Genomic DNA, 19,582 nt, shown 5'->3' with positions numbered 1-19,582 from the left:
GAATGTAGTTCTATTTGGTTTACGCCATTTCCATAAAGACCTACAATGTGAATTGTGTGTAATCACCCCTTCTGCATTTAGCACTTTGAGGATGAAATACGATGTACCCACTAAATGGATTTAAGATTGTTTTATTGGACTCTGTATATTGTTGCTAAGATAAATGAAAGAAAAATTGAATTGACTTTGTGCTGATTTTAATTTGCCAATAAAGATTATATATATATATACATTTAAAAAAAAAAAGAGAGAGGCACTCAACAGGCACTTGCACAGTGGACAGCACCGAAGAGTGTCACTGTTTTATCAGGTTGCCTTTCTTAGGGTGCTCCCAGACTGTCTATTTTTCAGGTGGGATTCAATCACTCACCAGCAAATTCAGGTCGCACAATTAGTTGATTTAGCCCTCTTGCACAACAAACCCAAGTCCTCCTCCCCCCTCCTCCCAAAGACTTTCTGCACTATGACGAAAGTGACAGGAGCATGCACTGGATAATGGTGGGATAACATTTGCTTGATGGGATGTCCTAACCTCCTGGGAAACAAATGAAGACCTTTAGGATGAAAGAGCCCACCCTAAAGCGAGGCTGCTGAACTCTTGCTGGCCCAGTGGGGACAAATCCCCCGCCCCAATTGTTTAATTTCCCATCCTTTGGTTGCTACTGGCCATTGCTTCTCATCTTAACCTCAGAAGAAGAGCTGGTCCCCCCCTTTCACAGCTGCCTCTTTCTGCAGCCATCCCAGGAAATGCAGCTGCAGATCCAAGATCCTTGGGTGACTTTCCTTTGTCTGGTTTGTTGGCTCATCCGTTTGAAGCCTAGCCAGGCCAGCTAGCCCAGCAGAGGGCTCATCCTCTTGGTCTGGTGAGAGCCACGCTTTGGCAGATTGCACGACACAACTCTTCCGCCTCCCCCCTCGCTCCTTCTGTCCCCCCTCCTTGAGAGGAGGATCTGGGCCCGCTTGCTCCCCCCCTCGCTTTTTCACGTCACCAGTTTGACAGCTTTGCGCCAAATCAGACGGCTGGGCGCAGGGCAGCTCCGGCGGCGTCACGCTGGGGCCGGGCCATCGGATTAGAACTCGCCGCCTCCTCTTCCTCGCCCTGCTTGTCCCGTCCCGTCCCTTCGCGGGGCTGCCGGTGGGAGAAAGCTCGCCGGAGTTGGAGGGGCGGGGTGGGCTGGGGGACAGATCCCGACCCTAGCCTCCCAGATGGTAAGTCGGGGAGACCTCTGGGCGAGGGACCGGGAACTCCCGCTTGGGGGGAGGCTGCCGTCTCTGCGCTCCTCGGATGGGTTGCCCGGAGAGGGGCTCCAGCCGGCCGGGACGGACCCTGCCCTGGGAGTTTGGTCGGGCTTGGCTCCAGAAGTCCAGCCAGAAGGGCTCGCTGTGAGACGACGGGGACTGAGGGAAGAGCGTGGCCCCGGCCTCTTCAGGCGGACGCGCGGGGAGGGGGCAGAGGCAGCCAGGGGCCGGGATCTCTCCAGCGCCTGGGTCCCGCCCGCAGCCCGGGGCGCTTCCGAGGGGAGGAATGCTTTGGCAGAGTCCCTCCCGTCTAAGCCGCAGCCCGCCTGTTGCCGGGCCATCTCTGGCTGCGAGTGTAGAGGTGGGTGCAGGGCACTCTTGGGGGGCTCTGTGTGCGCGTGCTGCAGTCGCAAAGAGGGCTCGCCAACCCCGTGTAGGGGAGCCAAGAGGTCCAGGTGGGCCTCACCGTCTTGAACACGACTGGGAGCGGCCCTTGCTCTCAACCACCCGACCCTAGCCGTGAGGACCACGAGGTGGCGGGAGACGGGGCGGGGGGAAGGAGAGGCCCAGCAGAGGAACCTGCTGTCGGGGGTAGAGCCGTGTTTAAGCTGCTCCCCCACCAGCCCTGCGGCAGAACCCCCAAAGCAACCGCTGTCGAGTGGTCTCCCATCCTAGGAGAAGCGAGCTGCCCAGCCCCAGGGATCCCCTTCTGTCGCAGGGGTTCTCCGGTCCTCCAAACGTGCCCAACCGCAAAAAATCTCCCTCCTCTCTCTGAGCCCCTTCTCCTTCCTCCTGCCAGAGCAGCGTCGCGCCTTGCCAAGAGCCGCCGCCGGCCTTCTCGGGGGGCCCCGTCTGCGCCCGCCCCTGTGCAGCAGCCCACTCGACGTCAGCGGCGGCGGCGAGGGTTGCCCCGGAGACGTGGCTCGAGTCCGTCTGGGCCGCGGCTGGTCTCCTGGACGACGGCGCGGACGAGGAGGCACCGGGCAGCAGCGGCGGTAAGCGGGAGCCGTGGAGCTGCGGGAGAGGCGAGCTGGGCGAGGAGGCGAGAGGGGTGCTGCTGGCCCAGGCCGAGCCAGAGGAGGAAGAGCTTGGCCCGCGTCAGCCCTCCTCCTCCTCCTCTGCTCTAGTTTGTGGGCTCTCCGTCGGGCGGGGGAGGGCTCTGCAGCCAGGAAAGAGGACCCCCTCCGTCAAGCGAATACGTCCCTCGACTGATGCCCTGAGCGCTGCTGCTGTCGCCACGCCCCTGCCCTGCGGGGGGGGGGGAGGGAGAGGGAGGGACCCTCAGTAGTGTGGCCTGCCCAGGGTTCCACAATCAGGAATGGTGGGAGGGAGGGAGAAAGAGGGGGGGATGTCCCCCTCCTCTGTCCTCATACGAGAATAACTCTGTGACATTGATAGGCCGAGAAGTCAAAACAGACGGAAAAAATAAGTAAAATATGCGCGTTCACACACAGAGCACAATTTATTATTTATTTTATTTATTTATTATTTATTTTATTTAATTTATATACCGCCCTAAGCCAAAAAGGCTCTCTGGGCGGTGTACATAAAAGATAAGACAAGCAAGATATATAGATACAGTAAATATAACAGAATCAAAAATCAAAACAACAAACAACAACAACCAAGCAACATCAAAATATAACAATATAAGATACTGTTTAAAATACAGTATAAAAACAATTATTAAAATATCACCTGAGCTGCTGGCTTAGAAAGGGAGATGAGACTCATTCATAAGGAGGAGGCGGAGAGGTCCCTCCATAGCTACTAGTCTGATGGTGGTCTAAATAGAGCCTCCATCAACAGAGACAGTCTAGCTCTGAGTGATTGACACTGGGGGACAACACAGCAGAGGTGGGCACCTGCCTTCATGCTTTCTGGAGGCAACTGGGTGCTGGAACTGGTCCATGGGGGCCCATCTTGCTCGTTTTAGTTACGTAGCTAACGCAGACTGGAAGGCAGAAGAAAGACGTAAGTTTGACATGTCCATTTTAGACACACACACATACACACTTTTAGAGGCTTTAACTTTTCCCATATGGGACACAAATATAACGTGGCTTTTTTAAAAATGGTCCGTAATTTGGATGTCAACCTACCTAGCACAAATTCAGTGAAAAAGATTAATTGCATTTTGTAAGCTGTCTTACATATTTTGAAACTTGATTACAATATACTGTCATTTCACCTCCCTTGGAAAACCTGGGAACTATAGTTCTCTGAAGGGAGCTTGGGATGCGTAACAGATTCCTCAGCAGTTTCCCCAAATGACAACTCCTGGGGGTCACTTCAGGGGAAGGCACAGCAATTAAACTAAAGAGCATTATACATTTGACAGTGAAGTGTCCTGAGTAACCAGCCTAACAATTTTGTTGCGGAATAAAGCGTGTGTGTGTGCGCGCACGCGTTCATACGTGCATGTGTGTGTGTGCATGCTGCAGATAAGCACAATTTGAAATTAGTAGCTATTATGGCTAGCAGCCATTGACACACTGATCTTCTATAAATTTACCTGACCCTTAAAAAAACAAAGAAGCCATCTCTGCTAGATGTCATCACCAAAATGTAACATGGGAAGAGCCTTGCTGGATTCAAAATTCCCTCAGACGATCATAAATTATGCCAAGTAGTGCATCTTTTTGTCAGCCCTGATGAAGATTGAACTTGACACTCTGGGAAAAGATCAGAATGTGCCAGTGAATAGCCCCAGATTTTTCCAGAAAAATCCCTGACCAGAAGCCAGCTGGAATCTTCTGCCTTGATCTGCTCAAGGATTTCCCCACCCCAGAAAACCAACATAGATTTTCAGTTCCATCACCAAAATGTCTGCCAGTTCCTCCACAGCATCAGTGGTCTTCAGTCCTACATCAAGGAAGCTGGCGTAACATAAACTAGGCTGATGTTATGCCAGTTTAAAATATGCCAGATCCTAACGCCATTCAGGAGCCATGGTATAGCTCAGTGGGGAGGAGAGCCTGGCTGGGAGTCCAGAGTCTGAGAGTTCAAATGCCCGCTCATGTCTCCTGGATGTCAAGGGCCAGCTAAAGTTCACCCCCACAGCAAGTGGCTCAGGGGTTACGTGCCCTGCCACCTGTGCAGCGGTGGGCAAGCGGCATTGTCCCAAGGAGCGCAGTTGCCCCCCAGCTGGCAGTTGCAGACAGGAAGGGGCTGGCTTGTGCAGCTGTGGCAAGCTGAGCAGGCCCAAGCAGCTGGGGAGGACTAGCCTCAGAGGGAGGCAATGGGAAACCCCCTCTGAATACCGCTTACTTATTTGTAGGGTCGCCATAAGTCGGGATTGACTTGAAGGCAGTCCATTTCCATTTTGGGAGGGGAGAATGGTGGCTCAACCGGCAGAGCCGAGTGGAAAGAAAATAAAAGCAGGGGCTAGAGTCACATGAGCGAGCTGAACAGATGAAGGACACAGAGTAACTTCCCATCGCCTCAGCCCTGTCCCCACCACAGCAACAGGACCACCCTTTTTTTACTTACTTCAGCTTGACCATTCACCGGTCTTGGCTGAGCCATGGCTGAGCCGGGAGGGATGGGGTTTTGCCTGCTGGGCTCTGGCTGAGCTAGGATGATGGACTTATGCCGGCGTAGCTCAGCTGAGCTCAGACACAGCTGGATCAGACAGAGATCCACCATATCCTAACTGCCCTCAGCCCAGCATAAATACCTATAGGATTGCATCCCCAGTTATTTTGTTTATTTAAATCATTTCTATACTGCTTTATATATTTTTTTAAAAAATCTCAAAGTGGTGCCAGAACTGATTCCTGCCTGGAAGTTGCATCCAAGGTATGGCTAATCAAGGACATACTAAACGCCTTCTGGATATGTTCAGAAATCCCATGATGCAGAGGTCCCAGCTGAGATGAAGATGAAGGGGCACCAGCTGTAAGAGCAGGTGGCAGAACTCTTCAGGATTATGTTGCTCACAACAATAATGCATCTTTCTCTTGACATCACAGCACTGTCTCTTTGCCTCTCCTCCTCCTCCTCCTCCTCCAGAGTTTGAAATGCTCTGCTCTGATTGTGCCATTGTGGTCTGGAAAAGGCTCCAGGTTCTGGCTTGACCAGAACAGGAGGACACTTCCATTCCCCTTCCCAGCAAAGACAGAACAATCGCTGTAGCAATGTGTCAAGTGCAGGGGAGGATGGCCCATTATGGAGCATGAGGCATTGTCCTACTAAGCACAATCTGCCTTTGGGCAGCCCCCACCTGCCGGCCATCTTCCTTTTCACCATTTCCGGGGGTGGCCTAGCTGGCTGCACCTTCTGTAGGTCACACTGGCTTCCATTCTACCAGTCCCAATGGCCAACGCTGGTCAAGCCCACATTGACTTTCCTGCAAGCTATGGCCCTTCCCTCCCTCCCTCCCCCCCTCTCCCCTCCCCGCCCCCCAACTTGGGAGCCCCATCCTCCATAAATTCCAAATCACGCTTTCCTTTCACTGAGCACTAATTGCGATCTCTTAATGTTCCATCCTGATGGAACATTTTATTGCCAGCCCAAATGCTTCCTGAATCGCAGGAGAAGAGGATGCCTCTACACAGACACATCCTGCTCCTTGCATAAAAGCATACCAGATGGGCAGTTGAGCCTTACTTGAACCTTGGCAATAGGGCAGCATGCTCCACCTCCTCTTGAGGGTGGCAGGCGACTTGAGGGAGCCCCATGCCACCACACACAGGTCTCTCCATTCCCTGCCCCTCAACACCTGCTGCCTGAGGCAACTGGCCTACTCTGCCTCATGCTAGGGCCAGCCCCTCCTCAATGCCCACTTCTACATTTAGACATTCTCCGACACAGAAGATATAAAATTAGGCAGTGTGGAGAAAGTGGGAGACATTTTACCTCTCTCTCGTATTACTACAACCCAGTAAGGACACCCAGTGAAGCAGAATGTTGGAAGATTCAGGACAGGCAAAAGAAAGGACTGCTTCACGCAGCACATAGTTAAACCGTGGAATTCGCTCCGACGAGAGGCAGTGACGGCCGCCAGCTTGGATGGCTTTAAAAGAGGATTAGACAAATTCTTGGAGGAAAAGGCTACTAGCCATCGTGGCTATGTTCTCCTTCCACAGTAGGAGGCAGTATTCTTCTGAATGCACGTTGCTGGAAACCACAGGAGGGGAGAGTGCTCTTGCACTCCGGTCCTGCTTGTGGGCTTCCCGTAGGTAACTGGTTGGCCGCTGTGAGAACAGGATGCTGGGCTAGGTGGGCCGTTGGCCTGATCCAGCCGGGCTGTTCTTAGGGTCTTGGATCTCTTTCTTCTGTCTTTTACCTAGTCCTAGACTCTCTTTTCCTTCTTGGGGTGGTTTCCTTCTTTGATGGTAAGCCTGGGGCTTCTCAAGCCATCATGTCACTTATCTTATTTTACGCACAGTGCTTACTGTAGGTTTATCAACATCATCCCCACAGCCACTCATGATTCTCATGCGTAAACCAGTTTCCTTGCAAGAGACCACAATGCCCCAGCCGCCCCCCAGATCCCAGGCCCCTCTTCTTTTACAAATGACGTACCAGAGAGGACTCATTGGGCTCTCCATCACCCACAAGAGGCACTTGTTCCTCTCTCCCCGCCTCACACCCCTTGCCAATTAACCCTTCTGCTCCTGGGAACAAATGCTGTGGCCGCAGCCAGTTCACAAGGTTTTCTAACTCGGGTGAAGGGCTTGTGGGAACCAGCCCCCTAAGGGGAGCAGGAGGGGACCTGCTTTGCCTTTGTGGGCTAAGTGGGCCCTGAAAGGTACTCCAGGCCTCTCCAATTCCTTTTATCCTGAGGTGCCAAGAACTGCTCAGAATGGGAATGTTTGGCAAACTGCAGCCGAGCGCTTAGTGATCAAGTATTATTTAGGGAAGGAAACATGTTTTTAAAGAGGCGAGGGGAGGAAAGGTCTCTCTTGGGATGGTCCATGTGGCGGCAGCAGTGGACTGAAGTTCAGAAGATTCCCTTTCAATCTCAAGGCCTTCTAGGGTAGTTTGGCTCCCACTTAATGTCAGTCAAACTCTTCACAGGGAACCTTTCCTGAAGGGGGCAGCAGCTTCGCAGGTGTCATATTTTAAATGTCGATAAGGACACTTATGCCATAGTTGGCCAGGGTCTCAGGGGGTCTTAGACCCCTTACGTTTTTGGGAGCAGGGTCACAGCAGGATCCCATTGTCTTCAGCAACCTAGCATGAAAGGGAGTGTGTTAGCCACTGAGAAGAGTCTTCTAACATGCTTCTTTGTCCTTTCCTGCTGACTGGAGCCAATCAGAATGAAAGGAGGTGAGTTAGCCACTGAGAAGACTCTTCTCAGTAGCTAACACTCTCCCATTTCATGCTCATTGGCTCCTAGGGACATCTGTTGTTGTGGGAATAGGCATTTAAAATGATCTAAGTCTCAATTCAGCAGCAAAAGAAGGGGGAGGGGCATGGCTGTGACTAATATTATGGGAGCCTGCACTTCTTGGCCACTGCCCTACTGCAGCTGAGACAGATTGTTGGCAAGGACAGCTGAGGCAGGCAGTGCCGAACCATCCGTTAGCTGTTTAATATTAAACTTCATTGCTGTCATCACACTTAAGATTGGGTTTTCATGGAAGATAAGGCTATCAGTGGCAGCTAGCCACTATGACTATGTTCTGCCTCCACTGTGGGAGGCAATGTGCATCAGAAGACCAGTTTCCAGGAACCACAGGTGCTGGATTGCACTCAGGCCCTCTTTGTAGGCATCCCAGAGGCATCTGGCTGGCCACTGTGAGAACAGAATGCAGGACTGTATGGGCCCCCTTTGGCCTGATTCGGGAGCCAGCCTCTTAAGTTCTTATGTTTCCTAAAAATTCCTTGCCAATCCAGGGATAGTCGGTGAAATTACCTCAGGGCATTCAAGGATGGGGGGGTGGGGGAGACAGAAGACCTCCATTGAGAGGAGCTCCACCACCATTGCCACTGAAGAGATGGGTGCACTCCCAAACAGACTTTCACCACCTGCCACCCAATAAGTCCCCTGAAATCACCCCCAATTTAGGTCACCTCCAGACAACCTGTTTATTAAGCATTCATCCTGATTTGTTTGTGGGGAGCTTATATTACATTGCATGACACAATCGTTACCTCACACTTCCCAGGGCATTTTCGCGTCACTTTCCTAATCACAGGAAGCCTCGCATATGGGGGGGGGAGCAAGTTGGCTGCACAAGACTGAATCCCTCCTTTTAACCCCGTACCCTCCTCATTTCAAGCTGAAGGTCTGAAACTTCAGACTTTTGCTTGGCCTTCCTAAGTTTGGCCATTAGATGCACCCAAGCATCTGCAGACACACATTCCTTCAGATGAAATGGAGGGAAAACAAGGATGTGTGTGTGTGTGTTGTTGTGTTGTGTTTTCTTTTCCTTGAGGGGAACTCAAAATGTAGGAAGGCCCTGTTTATCCTCGCTTTGTGTAGTCTTGAATCCTGCCTCTCTGATCTCTTTGATGTCTCTGTTGGTGCAGATGAGTTCTATAACTTGGATGTTAGCCCTCAAGATGATGCAGGGTCTGGAGACCAGCTCTCCACACAGCTCTACAGGAACAAGCAGGTAACAGCTGTGAGACAAAAGGGAAGTATGAAATTTGGCTGGATTTTTGACACTGAAAACCAGGGAAGTTAATTTTTGTGTCGGAATCCAAAGGGTGCATAAGGATATCAGTTTCAGTTGTGTCAGCCAGTTTTGCAGCAATGATCTTGCGTATTAACCCACCAAATTAAATAGCATTGGAGGCCTGAAGCCCAAAAAGCGGCTACTTATTTCAGACTCCATTGTTTCTTCAGCTAGAACTTGGGGCTGTGCAAGTGGAGATCATCTGTGCTGAAACAAGGAAGAGACATAGGGCAGAAACACATTCACTGTTCTGCCAGTTCCAGTGCATCTCCACCCCTCTTTTCTGAAAACGGGGGCACATGACATGAGGGCACTCACACCCCACCCCTTTTTACTGTAAAATATGATGGGATACACTTGAGTGCATTTTTCAAAAAAAATTGCTTCAAAGAGATTTTGCAACTGATCGGCAGATCAACCTGCTCCGCTTCCAGTTGTGGCCAATGGAAATGCTTTGCTGTAGGCCACTAGTGGGCTCACAGCCATATAACTTCTTACACGGGGTTGAGAAATCTGTGCCCCCCCTTTGGAAGTGGCTGGACTCCAACCGCTGTGGCCGTTTCTGGACTGGGATAGCCTGACCACTGTTGTCCTCACACTAGTAACCTCCAGGCTAGATTACTTTTTTTTTACAATAATTTTTATTCAAATTTTCATAAAACATACAAAACAAAATCATAAAACATTCAAAGACAAAAAACAAAACAAAACAAAAATGATTAAACAAAAAAATAAAATGTTGACTTCCCATTTGTCGCAGATCAAATCAGTTATAGGTCTACAATATATAACAATCCTGTCTCTTAAATTATATTATAAAATCACTTTCCTCCAGTAGTTATCTTAATTAATCATCAAATCTCATAAACATTACTTTATTCTTTCCACAAAAAGTCAAAGAGAGGTTTCAATTCTTTAAGAAATATATCTATCAATTTTTCTCCAAATAAACATGTCGATTAATCCATCTCGTTAATAATAATAATAATCTTATTGTCATAACCATAGTCCAAATAAACATATCGATTAATCCATCTCATCAAAATCTGTTAGGTCCAATAATTTCAATAGCCATTATTCCATTATCCCTATTAATTCCATCTTCCATCTTCAATAGACCTGTTAAGTCCAGTAATTTCAGTGTCCAATCTTCCATTATCAGTATTCCATAATAATCTTGCTGTCATAGCCATAGTCATATAATAAGAGTCTGATGGGAATTTCCTCTATCCCAAATATTTTCTTGCCATCCATTCTGAATAAGTTGCTGAAATATTGTTGTAAAGTCATATCTGTGTTCTTCTTTTTTACAAAATGCACTGGCTCATCTCTTGAGAGTTTTTCCATTGTCACATGGCTGCAGTTAATTCCATAGATTTTCTCTATATCAAGCTCCATCACGTCATTCCAGTCCAGAAGATTATCCAAGCCATTGATAACTTTATCTCTAATATCTTCATTAATTTCTTCAGAGATAACGTTAAATTCCAAACAGTAGATTTTATTTCTAATATCCATAAACTCCAGATCTTTTTCCAATTCCACATTTGTTCCAATCTCCAGGGCTTGTATCTTCCCTTTATTTTTTCTTTTCTCATCTCTGATCTCATTCTCCTCTCTCACAGGATCCCCTATTTCTTTAAGCTCCTGCGTCATTTTGCTCAGTTCAATTTTCAGCTCCTTACTGCCCTGTCGCAGGGTTTGTTTTGTTATCTCAATCTCATCCATTATTTTCTGAAACATAATTACTTCCAGATTCTCAGCCTCTTTCTTGATTGCCATTTTTAAAACCACGAAAACAAAACAAAACAAAAATAAAGAAGAACCACTTCTTATTTCAGCAACAATTGGGTTAATATTCCAGGCTTGATGACATCACAGTATAAACAGAGCAGCCTGCCTTATCTCTCTATGTTCAAGAATACAAAACAAATTTAGTTTCCAGCATCAAAACAGTTAGTGGCGTCGTGAAGAAGCAGATTCGTCAAAATAAAATAGACCAAAAAGAGAATAGTCCCAGACAATATAATGTTCCTCGGAATAGAAATCCCTCTTCTGTTTATATCTTTAGAATGCACTTCCAGGACAGCTTTTTGCAATAGAAACAGAGATAAGCTGTTAATTTCGTGAATAACAGAGAAGAGTTATAGCTCACCCAGAAGTTCTTTAAAGCTGATTCATTTGACAAATCTCTTTTTGCTGCAACAATTTAAACCAAGTAAAAAAAATAATAGAAAGAAGGGTGCTTGCCTGTTAGTCTGTTTTCTCTTTGAAGAAAAGATAAACGTATCGCATTAATCAGTTAGAGCTTGTTCGGAAGTCCGTCCGGCATTGCTGGCTGGACCTTTTCTCATAAATTAATGAAATCCAGTCCTCCCAACAAAAACAGGCTTTTGAGGTTAATCTCTACGTTTCTCCCTGCCCGGGAGAAATTTCATCAGTCAAAAAAAAAAATGTTCTGACTGATTTATATCTGAATAAGCTTCTTTTGAGGCGGGAGCCCGTCTCAAAAGCAGGCACAAGCGAAGTCACCCTTCCCGGAAGTCCACCTCCAGGCTAGATTACTGTAATGCACTCTATGTGGGGCTGCCCTTGAGATTGGCCCGGAAGTTGCAGCTGGTGCAAAATGCAGCGGCGAGACTGTTTACTGGGGCAGGGTATCGCCAACATGTTCATCCTGCTGCTAAAAGAACTGCATTGGCTGTCCATTTGCTACCGGGCCAAGTTCAAGGTTCTAGTCTTGGTGTACAAAGCCCTGTACAGCTTGGGACCAGGATACCTGAAAGACCGTCTTATCCCTTATATACCCAGTCGATCACTGTGCTGTGCAGGTGAGGGCCTCCTGCAGATACCATCTTCTCAGGAGGTCCGTTCTGCACAACATAGGAAATGGACCTTTAGTGTGGTGGCACCTACCCTGTGGAACTCCCTCCCCTTAAATGTTAGACAGGCGCCATTTCTGTTATGTTTTCTGCGCCTATTGAAGACCTTCCTCTTTCAACAAGCCTTTTAAGTTGAGACTTTATCCCAGTCTGTGTCTCTGTTGGAATTGCTTTTTAATATGTTTTTAAACCTTCTTTTTTAAAAATAGATGTCTTCAAAGCTTTTTTAAAAAATGTTTTTAAAATTATTTTGTTTTAATGTATTTTAAAGTCTGTTTTTATGATGTTTTAAGGTGTTTTTAGTGCTTTTGTTTGCCTCCCTGGGCTCCTGCTGGGAGAGGGGGTGGGATATAAATCAAATAATTAATAAATAAATCATCCCTGACCATTGGCCAGGCTGGCTGGCCCTGATGGGAGTTGAGAGTCCAGCAACATCTGGAGGGCCCTCTGAGGCGAGGCATTCCCCCACTGTGTAATGAAGGAATGCCTCTTCTAAATAGGCACATCCTTCCAGGATGTGGGCATACTACTTAGATCAGGGTTGGGGGACAGGCAGCCTGGCCAATGATCAGGGTTAGTGGGAGTGGGGAGTCCAGCAACATCTGTAGGTCCCCTGCTTTAACAGAAGCTTGGCATGGCCAGAATGACCAGCTGTTGTGGCTCATTCACATGAGCTGATTCCGAATCTCTTTCCCCATCTTCTCAGCCAAAGCATCGCCATCTTTGAGCCAGCCATTCCCATTCTTGCTGGTGGTGCTGAACTGAGTTTGTGTCTCTAATTAAGTTAAACCTAGTAGGTTTTAAGTAGGTGAAATAATGATTGATTTGTGCTGACACTCCTGACTGTATTTTCGGACTGTGACTTTGTGGGCTGTGGAATGTGTCTGTGAAAGGGATTAAGTTGCAGTAATCCAACATTTATTTATTTAAACCATGCTTATACCACTTAATTTTTGGCATTTCTAACCTTCCCCAGCCTGATGCCCTTCAAATATTGTGGGGCTCCCAAAGTTCCATCGTGGCCCAGTGGTCAGAGATGATGGGAGTTGAAGTCCAAGAATATCTGTAGGGCACTAGTTTGGGGATGCCTGCAGCAACCCCATGGGATTTTAAAATCCTGAAATGATGGATGCCTAGAAAAGCAACAATGAATTGCTGCAGAAAACCTTTTGTCTTTCCACTTCTCAAACTCTGAACCCTTTCCCCCCACATTTCTGATTTAAATTTCAACTTCGAGATGCTTTTAGAAAAACAAAGAACAGTTCCAACAGCATCCCTAATTCATTATGATATGGAAAAATTCATCATGTCAGGACATAAATCAGAAAATGTGGCAAGGACTAGATGGCTTCTATGACTGGAGAAATCCCCAGGATGCAAGATGCAGGTGGAATAAGTTTTGCGGGGGAGTTTTGAGGGGAGGGGGAGTTTCTTGCTTCCCTGAACCCAGAGGGAACTTGTTTGAAATACCCTCTGAAAACAGAGAAGGAGCTGAACTGGTAACCCTGCATTGTGATTGAGCTAATCTTTGTGTATTTAATCTCTGCACATTGTTAGCTGTTGACTTTCTTCCTTCTCCTGAACACATTTTTGTCCTTTTGTGGTTACATTTTTCAAATGAATTTCCTCAAATACCCTGCAAGAGAATAGAAAAAGTCAGAAGTGAGACTGGAACAGTCATTGTCCCAATCTCCTTGGCTCTCCTAGAGGTGAGGTTCCTGAGTATCAGGTTCCAAAGGCACACAGGCAAATCCTCAGCCGGTGCTAGCGATTTGGGTTACAGAGTGACTCTCTCTTCCTCTTCATCCTTGCTGTGTCCTGTCCATGTTGTGCAGCTTCAAGACACCCTATTGCAGAAGGAGGAAGAGCTGGCCAGGCTGCAAGAGGAGAACCACCACCTCAGGCAGTTCCTGAATTCTGCTCTGGTCAAGCAGTTAGAGGAGAAAACTAAGGTAACCAGGGCAGAGAGTGCTCACGACCTGCTGCACATATCCACCTGGTATATCAAGAGGAGCCCCCTGCAGGCATCCTGTTTATGGCACATTCCTGATGATTTGTGCTCACAACTCTATCAGGGCAGTCAGACACAACCCTGCTTTCAAGACTGTTGGTGCCTGCAAATGTTTTGGAGCAGTAACACTACGTCATTTCCAATCAGTGCATCTCCCCTAACTTCCTGCTGAAATCCTGTAACTTTTTATATTGCAAATGTTCTGGTTTATTTTTGTCCTGCTTTTATTGCACTATAACCCCTCTGGACAGTAATAATGCAGCCGCATTGGGGAAGCATTGCAGAACACCTAATAAAGCAGAATAGAGTCCCCTCCAGAATGATGGCTGAAAAGGACTGTTCCTAGCGACCCAAAGGTGACTGATTAAGGAAGTTTTTAACTGTGTTTTAGGATGCTTTTAATTGTAATTGTTTTGAAATGTTGTAAACTGTTTTTAGCATATTTTTCTTTTCTTGTTAAATGGTTTTGTTCAGATTTGCCACCCTGGGCTCCTTCAAGAGGGTGGGAAAATAATAATAATAATAATAATAATAATAATAATAATAATAATAATAATATTCCACCACTAATGCACTGTTATTGCATCAAGCCCATATTGCAGAATACACCTGCAATAAATAAAACAATCTGTTTGGAAGGTTTAACATTGACAATCCAATTGATCTTATGCTTGTTTGTTTAAAAGTAAGTCACATTGAGTTCAATGTGATTTACTGATCCTAAGCAAGTATACTTAGGACTGAACTCTTACAGCTTGCTTAAGGCAGCACCATGGGAAGTGGAAACAAGATCACAGGCGGGTAACTTTTTCTATCCTGAGGGCCCTATTCCATTATGGACAAGCTTCTGAGGGCATAGCCAAAGGCAAAAAGTGGGCAGAGCAACAGATGTGACTCTTGCCTTTGTGCGATAGGCTCCATTCAAGCCATGCTCCATTCAGAGATTTCTACGCATGTGTCTCTCCATCCACTCAAGTCAGAGGCATTCTCACAGTTGAAGAGCATGTTCCAGCAGGGTAGACGCACTCATAGAGGGGATGGATCAGGGCCAGTGAGGGAGTGTGCAATGGGAAGGGGAGAGTCCTGAGGGCTAAATGGCTGCCTGTGTCCCCTGCATTGTTCCCTAAATTGCACCCCGCTTTTTATCATTAGTCCCACATCTGGGCAGTGGCCAGCTCAGAAGGGCAGAGTTGGCTCACAGATCTTAGGGTGCCTTAGGAGCCTGGGAGCCTGCCTCCTAATGAGTCAGACCATTGGTCCGTCTAGCTCAGTATTGGCTGCTCTGACTGGCAGCGGCTCTCCAGGATTTCAGATGGAATCTTTACCAGCTGTCCTTGGAGATGCTGCCAGGGATGGAACCTGGGACCTACTACATGCACAGCAGATGCTTTGCCACTGACCTACAGCCTTTCCTCAACTGTGTATTTGTGGGCAGAACTTTCTGTCCTAGCCACTTACGTGTTTCAAACTACAAATAATCCCAAACGTGCTCACTGGCTGTTCTGTTTCTCTTCCTTGCCCTCTTGAACAGAAGCTGCTGTGGAAGAATGGCCAGAACACTCGTGGCCCTTTCAAAGGTAGCAAGCGCCGTCTGAAAGCAGAAGGCCTCCCTGCTCCTCGTGAGGTGCCTCATCCGCAGAAGGCCAGGCGGAGCCTCCTTGGTGATTTCTCTGCCTGCGAGGAGCCGCCTGATCCCCATGTGGACACCTGGGTCCTACGCACACTTGGGCTCAAAGACCTCAACACAATTGATGAGTCGCCTGCTTCAGCTAACTACAGTGCCTCGCCTTCAGAGTTTGCTCCGGGCTCTTTCCTTGGGGGCCCGCCTGGAGCAACAGACCTTGGTGCCAATGGCAGCCAGCCAGCTGTTTACAGATGTGCCACGTTGCTGCCCACGGACAGGAGAGACGGTGCAAGGACAGAGCCTTTGCTTTACCAGCTGCCGCTTCCAATCTTGCCTTGCCATCCTTTGCTGCCACAGAACAACCCCCCCTTGCCGCCTTGTGGGCTGCCCTGCCGCTCTGACGACGTCTCCTCCACCCAAATGGAGCTGGCCTTCACCACCTCCTTAAGCCCCCACTGCAATGTGAAAACGCACACCTTCCGCCAGGGACAGGCTTTCGTGCGCAGAGATGAGGACGGCGGATGGAAGTTGACTTGGGTACCCAAGCAGCCTGAGTGAAGGAACTCCTCCTCACCCACCCGAAATCCACCTCAGCACTGCCAGCAAAAATGACGTGTTTACAGACAGACAATTAAGGGTGGCTAAGAACAGTAAAAGGACACCTTTGCATTTCTTTGGGAATGGAAGGATCATTGCTGTTGTTCTTGCTAGTCATGGAAATCTTGTTCACTGCCCTGTTGCAAATTGTAGCCACCTGCCCGCTTGCCAGATCACTTCTGATCAATAGAGGGAGTGATACAATGTGTGCTGAGCAGAAACCATGTCGACGGTGAAAGGTGATGCTCCAGGTGACTGGTGCAAGTGAGCAGAATGACACCGTTCATGCCGGTGATTCCGAAACCTTTCTGTTGGCCCCAGTCTCCTGCCTGTGGGCCCTGAAAAGAGCTTGAGAGCTCAGTTTGCTCCTGGAAGGTCATGACTATCAAAGGAAAGGAGGCCTCTTCTGACCCAGAAGCCCTGTAGTTTACCCAGTGGGTGATGAGATGACAATCCGTTTTGCACATGCTCAGATGCACCTGCTGAGCCCTAGCCTCCTAAACTGGTTCTGAGGCTTAGCCCTGGAGATCCATGGCTCAGATGAACTTTGCCAGCTGCAAGTCCCATAAGAACTGCCTGTACGGATGCCTGCCTGCTTGCCTGCCTTTTGGCATGGCCGCTGCTATCGTAATGCTCATTCCAGAGCATGGGAGAGGCAAACCTAATGAAGAAGATACGTACCAGTGACTGCACTTTTTCTGCTGCTGCCTGAAGGAGAACTCTGTGGGGCCTGAAGTCTTGCCAGCAAACTCCAACAAAGAAAAACTGCTCCAGTTGAAGGACTTAATTTCTCCAGCTTTACATTTCCTCTCCACTTCATGTTGACTACTGCTTGGCAGAACAGACTGACCATCTATGCTGCCTGTGTCCATTATTGCTTTGCCATAAATGGATTGCTCTCTTCTGTGCAGAGCGACATGGCCTTTTGTAGGGGAGAAATTAAATCTGGTATTCAGATCAAAGCATGGAAATTCCAGCGTGCCTTGAACTTAGAACTCTGTAGTAGTTACCTGTGGAGAAGTGCTGTCAGCTCAGTTGTCTTTCGATAGTTTAAATGACGTTTCTTTGCATCACTTCTCTTCTGCTGCTAATTTTACAGTTCCCAGGGTTCATTGCGGCTGCTTCCTTTGACCAACCCACATTTGACTATGGCCAGAAATGTCGACTTTAGCCAAGAATGCTTTAACTGGCAGAGACCTGGATCTGCTTTGAGTCTGCCTGCATGTGCAATGCCATCATGACCACTCACATAATCTTCAACTGGAACCACTGCCAGCGCCACAGCCACTGAAACCAATACCACGGTCATATGAGAGTAGCGGAGGAAGTGAACCCCCACCAAAGCTAAAACACAATTTGGCACAGCTGGCTTTTTCCTGTTCGAATTCAAATCAAGGATTTTGACTTTTTTCCAAACTCTATTTCGAAATTTAATTTTGAGGACTTCTTTTTTTAGCAATGCTACTGACACATTTTAAGGCAATTGTGTTAAATGTTAACTTCCCACATTCCATACTAGCTATAATTGTTTTATTTCTAATGCCACTAAATCCGAAAGCATCCATCAGTGGAAATACTGGGGGAGGAGGTGTTAAATTAGGATAAAAGAAACTATTTTTCTTCAGTTGTTCAGAGAAATTCCTGAATTTTTCCAAATTGGTTCTAGCTCAGCTCCACAGTCCTATTCATGACAGATCCAAGTTGCAGAGAGGTAAATATGCACAAAAGATCTATTCTTGACTCCGAGCATCATTCCAGTGTGGCTAATCTATGCATGAACTGGCCTTTAGACCTGGAAAATTGCCCTGTTCTTGAACAGGGTCCACATATCTGGTTCTCCTAAATTTATTCTGAACTGCGTCCTCCTAAATCTCTCTAAGATGGTCAACTTGTATTTGGACTGCTGATGGGAGCCCTCGTGCCTTATACTTCTCTGAGCAGCAGTGTTCTCTGCATGTAGATAATTAGAACTGTTTTCCTTAACATGCTAATTTTCTATGTGGGTGGGTATATGGAGGAATGAATATCCCATCAAGTGAGCCCCCAAATACAGTCTAAAGTAGTACATCCCAGAAATAGGTTGTCTTCCTCAGTGAGAATTAGGCCTAAATTCCATGTAAATTGGGACTCACCAGTGTTCTTCCATGTGATTCTGCCTGTTCTTCATCAGGCCCCACAAGATGTTGCTTTGACCATGCAAGCAGTTTCTTCCACCATCTGAAGAATGCTTTGATTTGGATTGCTGCATTGAGCAGGGGGTTGGACTTATAGGCCCCTTCCAACTCTACTATTCTATGATTCTATGAATGGAAGCTCCCTTGTGAATACAGGAGAGGTTCACGAAGGCATCTTCTTCACTTGATGGTGAATGAAAGCATCAAGTGAGGGCCTGCATATATGATTGGGCCATTACAGATTAAGCATCACACATGTAGTGCTTCTCAGTTCAGCAAGGCCACATGCTCAGCTTTGTACCACATCGTGTTGAGAAATCCATAGCTGCCACGTGAATGTACTCATGAAGCTGCATTATACCGAGGCAAATCACAGGTCCTTGTAGCCCTGTGGCGGAGTGGCTTTCCAAGGTTCAAAAGAAAGGTCTCCCCAGTCCTGCTATGTGAATACTCAAATTCATGGGAGATAAGGCTACTAGCCATTACGGCTATGCGCTGCCTCCACTGTTAGCGGCATTATGCTTCTGAATACCAGTTGCTGGAAAAATGTAAGAGGGGAGCATGCTCTTGCACTCAAGTCCTGCTTGTGGGCTTTCCACGGGCATCTGGTTTGCCACTGTGAGCACAGGATGTGGGACTAGATAGGCTGTGGCCTGATCCAGCAGGGCTCTTATTAGATGGAGATGCAAAGCAAGTCCTCTACCCACCAACCAATGGTCCTTGCTATGCGCCCATCTCTGTGAGCCACAAGTTGCCTTTGAAAACATAAGTATCAGCACACTGTTAATCATGATGATAATGACCCACATATTTGGAACTTTGCAATGCCAACAGCGTTAAATTTAATGTAATGGATAATCCTGATTAATTTAACTTGATTCATGATATGTGGTTTGTTTATGATTTTGTCCCCCTGTTTGTGTGTGTCTGGGTTTTTTTTTAATCCTTGTTAAAAGAAAGGTCTCTGTTACTTAACTGCTTAATTCAGTAAGGGCACAATCCACCATAATGTTCTTCTACACATATCCCATTGGAATGAATGGGCTCAGGAAGGTTCGCATTCCTTTTGGGGTTAGAGGGAAAGAGAATTTCATGGTAGAGTTGTACCTGCAGTAGTCCTGCCTAATAAAAATAACATATCACCTGCCTTGGTGGGAGTCTTTGTCTTCATTTATATGCCAATTGATTTTGCGTTTCTCCACATCCTGAAAAAAATAGTAAGTCGACTGCAGCAGACTTTTAAAACTTAGAATATCACAATAAAATGTCAACAAGCTAAAACTGGGAGAGAGAGAAATATGATTCAATTCACATTTAAAGGTGAATCTGTCCAATTCACACTTTCTGCAACAATACGCAATCTGAGAGGCTGCCCTCCTTCCGAATTCACTCTTCTCCAAATTTTGCAGTGCGGTTCTCCAGCC

The 19,582-nt window shown here is 47.3% G+C and overlaps 1 protein-coding gene across 1 annotated transcript; it reads left to right on the top strand.

Moving 5' to 3' along the window:
- The first annotated feature begins 1,124 nt into the window (after positions 1 to 1,124).
- GMNC (geminin coiled-coil domain containing) lies at positions 1,125 to 16,066 on the top strand. The gene is made up of 5 exons (XM_061634540.1): positions 1,125 to 1,209; positions 2,039 to 2,234; positions 8,722 to 8,807; positions 13,588 to 13,704; positions 15,295 to 16,066. Exons 1-5 carry the CDS (start codon positions 1,207 to 1,209, stop codon positions 15,943 to 15,945), a joined length of 1,053 nt encoding a protein of 350 aa, XP_061490524.1. The 5' UTR covers positions 1,125 to 1,206; the 3' UTR covers positions 15,946 to 16,066.
- Positions 16,067 to 19,582: the final 3,516 nt, after the last annotated feature.

This window comes from Rhineura floridana, chromosome 7, assembly GCF_030035675.1.
Source record: "Rhineura floridana isolate rRhiFlo1 chromosome 7, rRhiFlo1.hap2, whole genome shotgun sequence".
Lineage (NCBI taxonomy): Eukaryota > Metazoa > Chordata > Lepidosauria > Squamata > Rhineuridae > Rhineura > Rhineura floridana.
Note: the sequence above shows the minus strand (reverse complement) of the source record. Positions and strands in the feature narration are given on the sequence as shown.

Excerpts from the sequence above, each read along its gene's own strand:
- GMNC (XM_061634540.1), top strand. Across the intron at positions 8,808-13,587 it reads AGCTCTACAGGAACAAGCAG|CTTCAAGACACCCTATTGCA; the intron begins GTAACAGCTGTG and ends CATGTTGTGCAG. Across the intron at positions 13,705-15,294 it reads AGTTAGAGGAGAAAACTAAG|AAGCTGCTGTGGAAGAATGG; the intron begins GTAACCAGGGCA and ends CCTCTTGAACAG.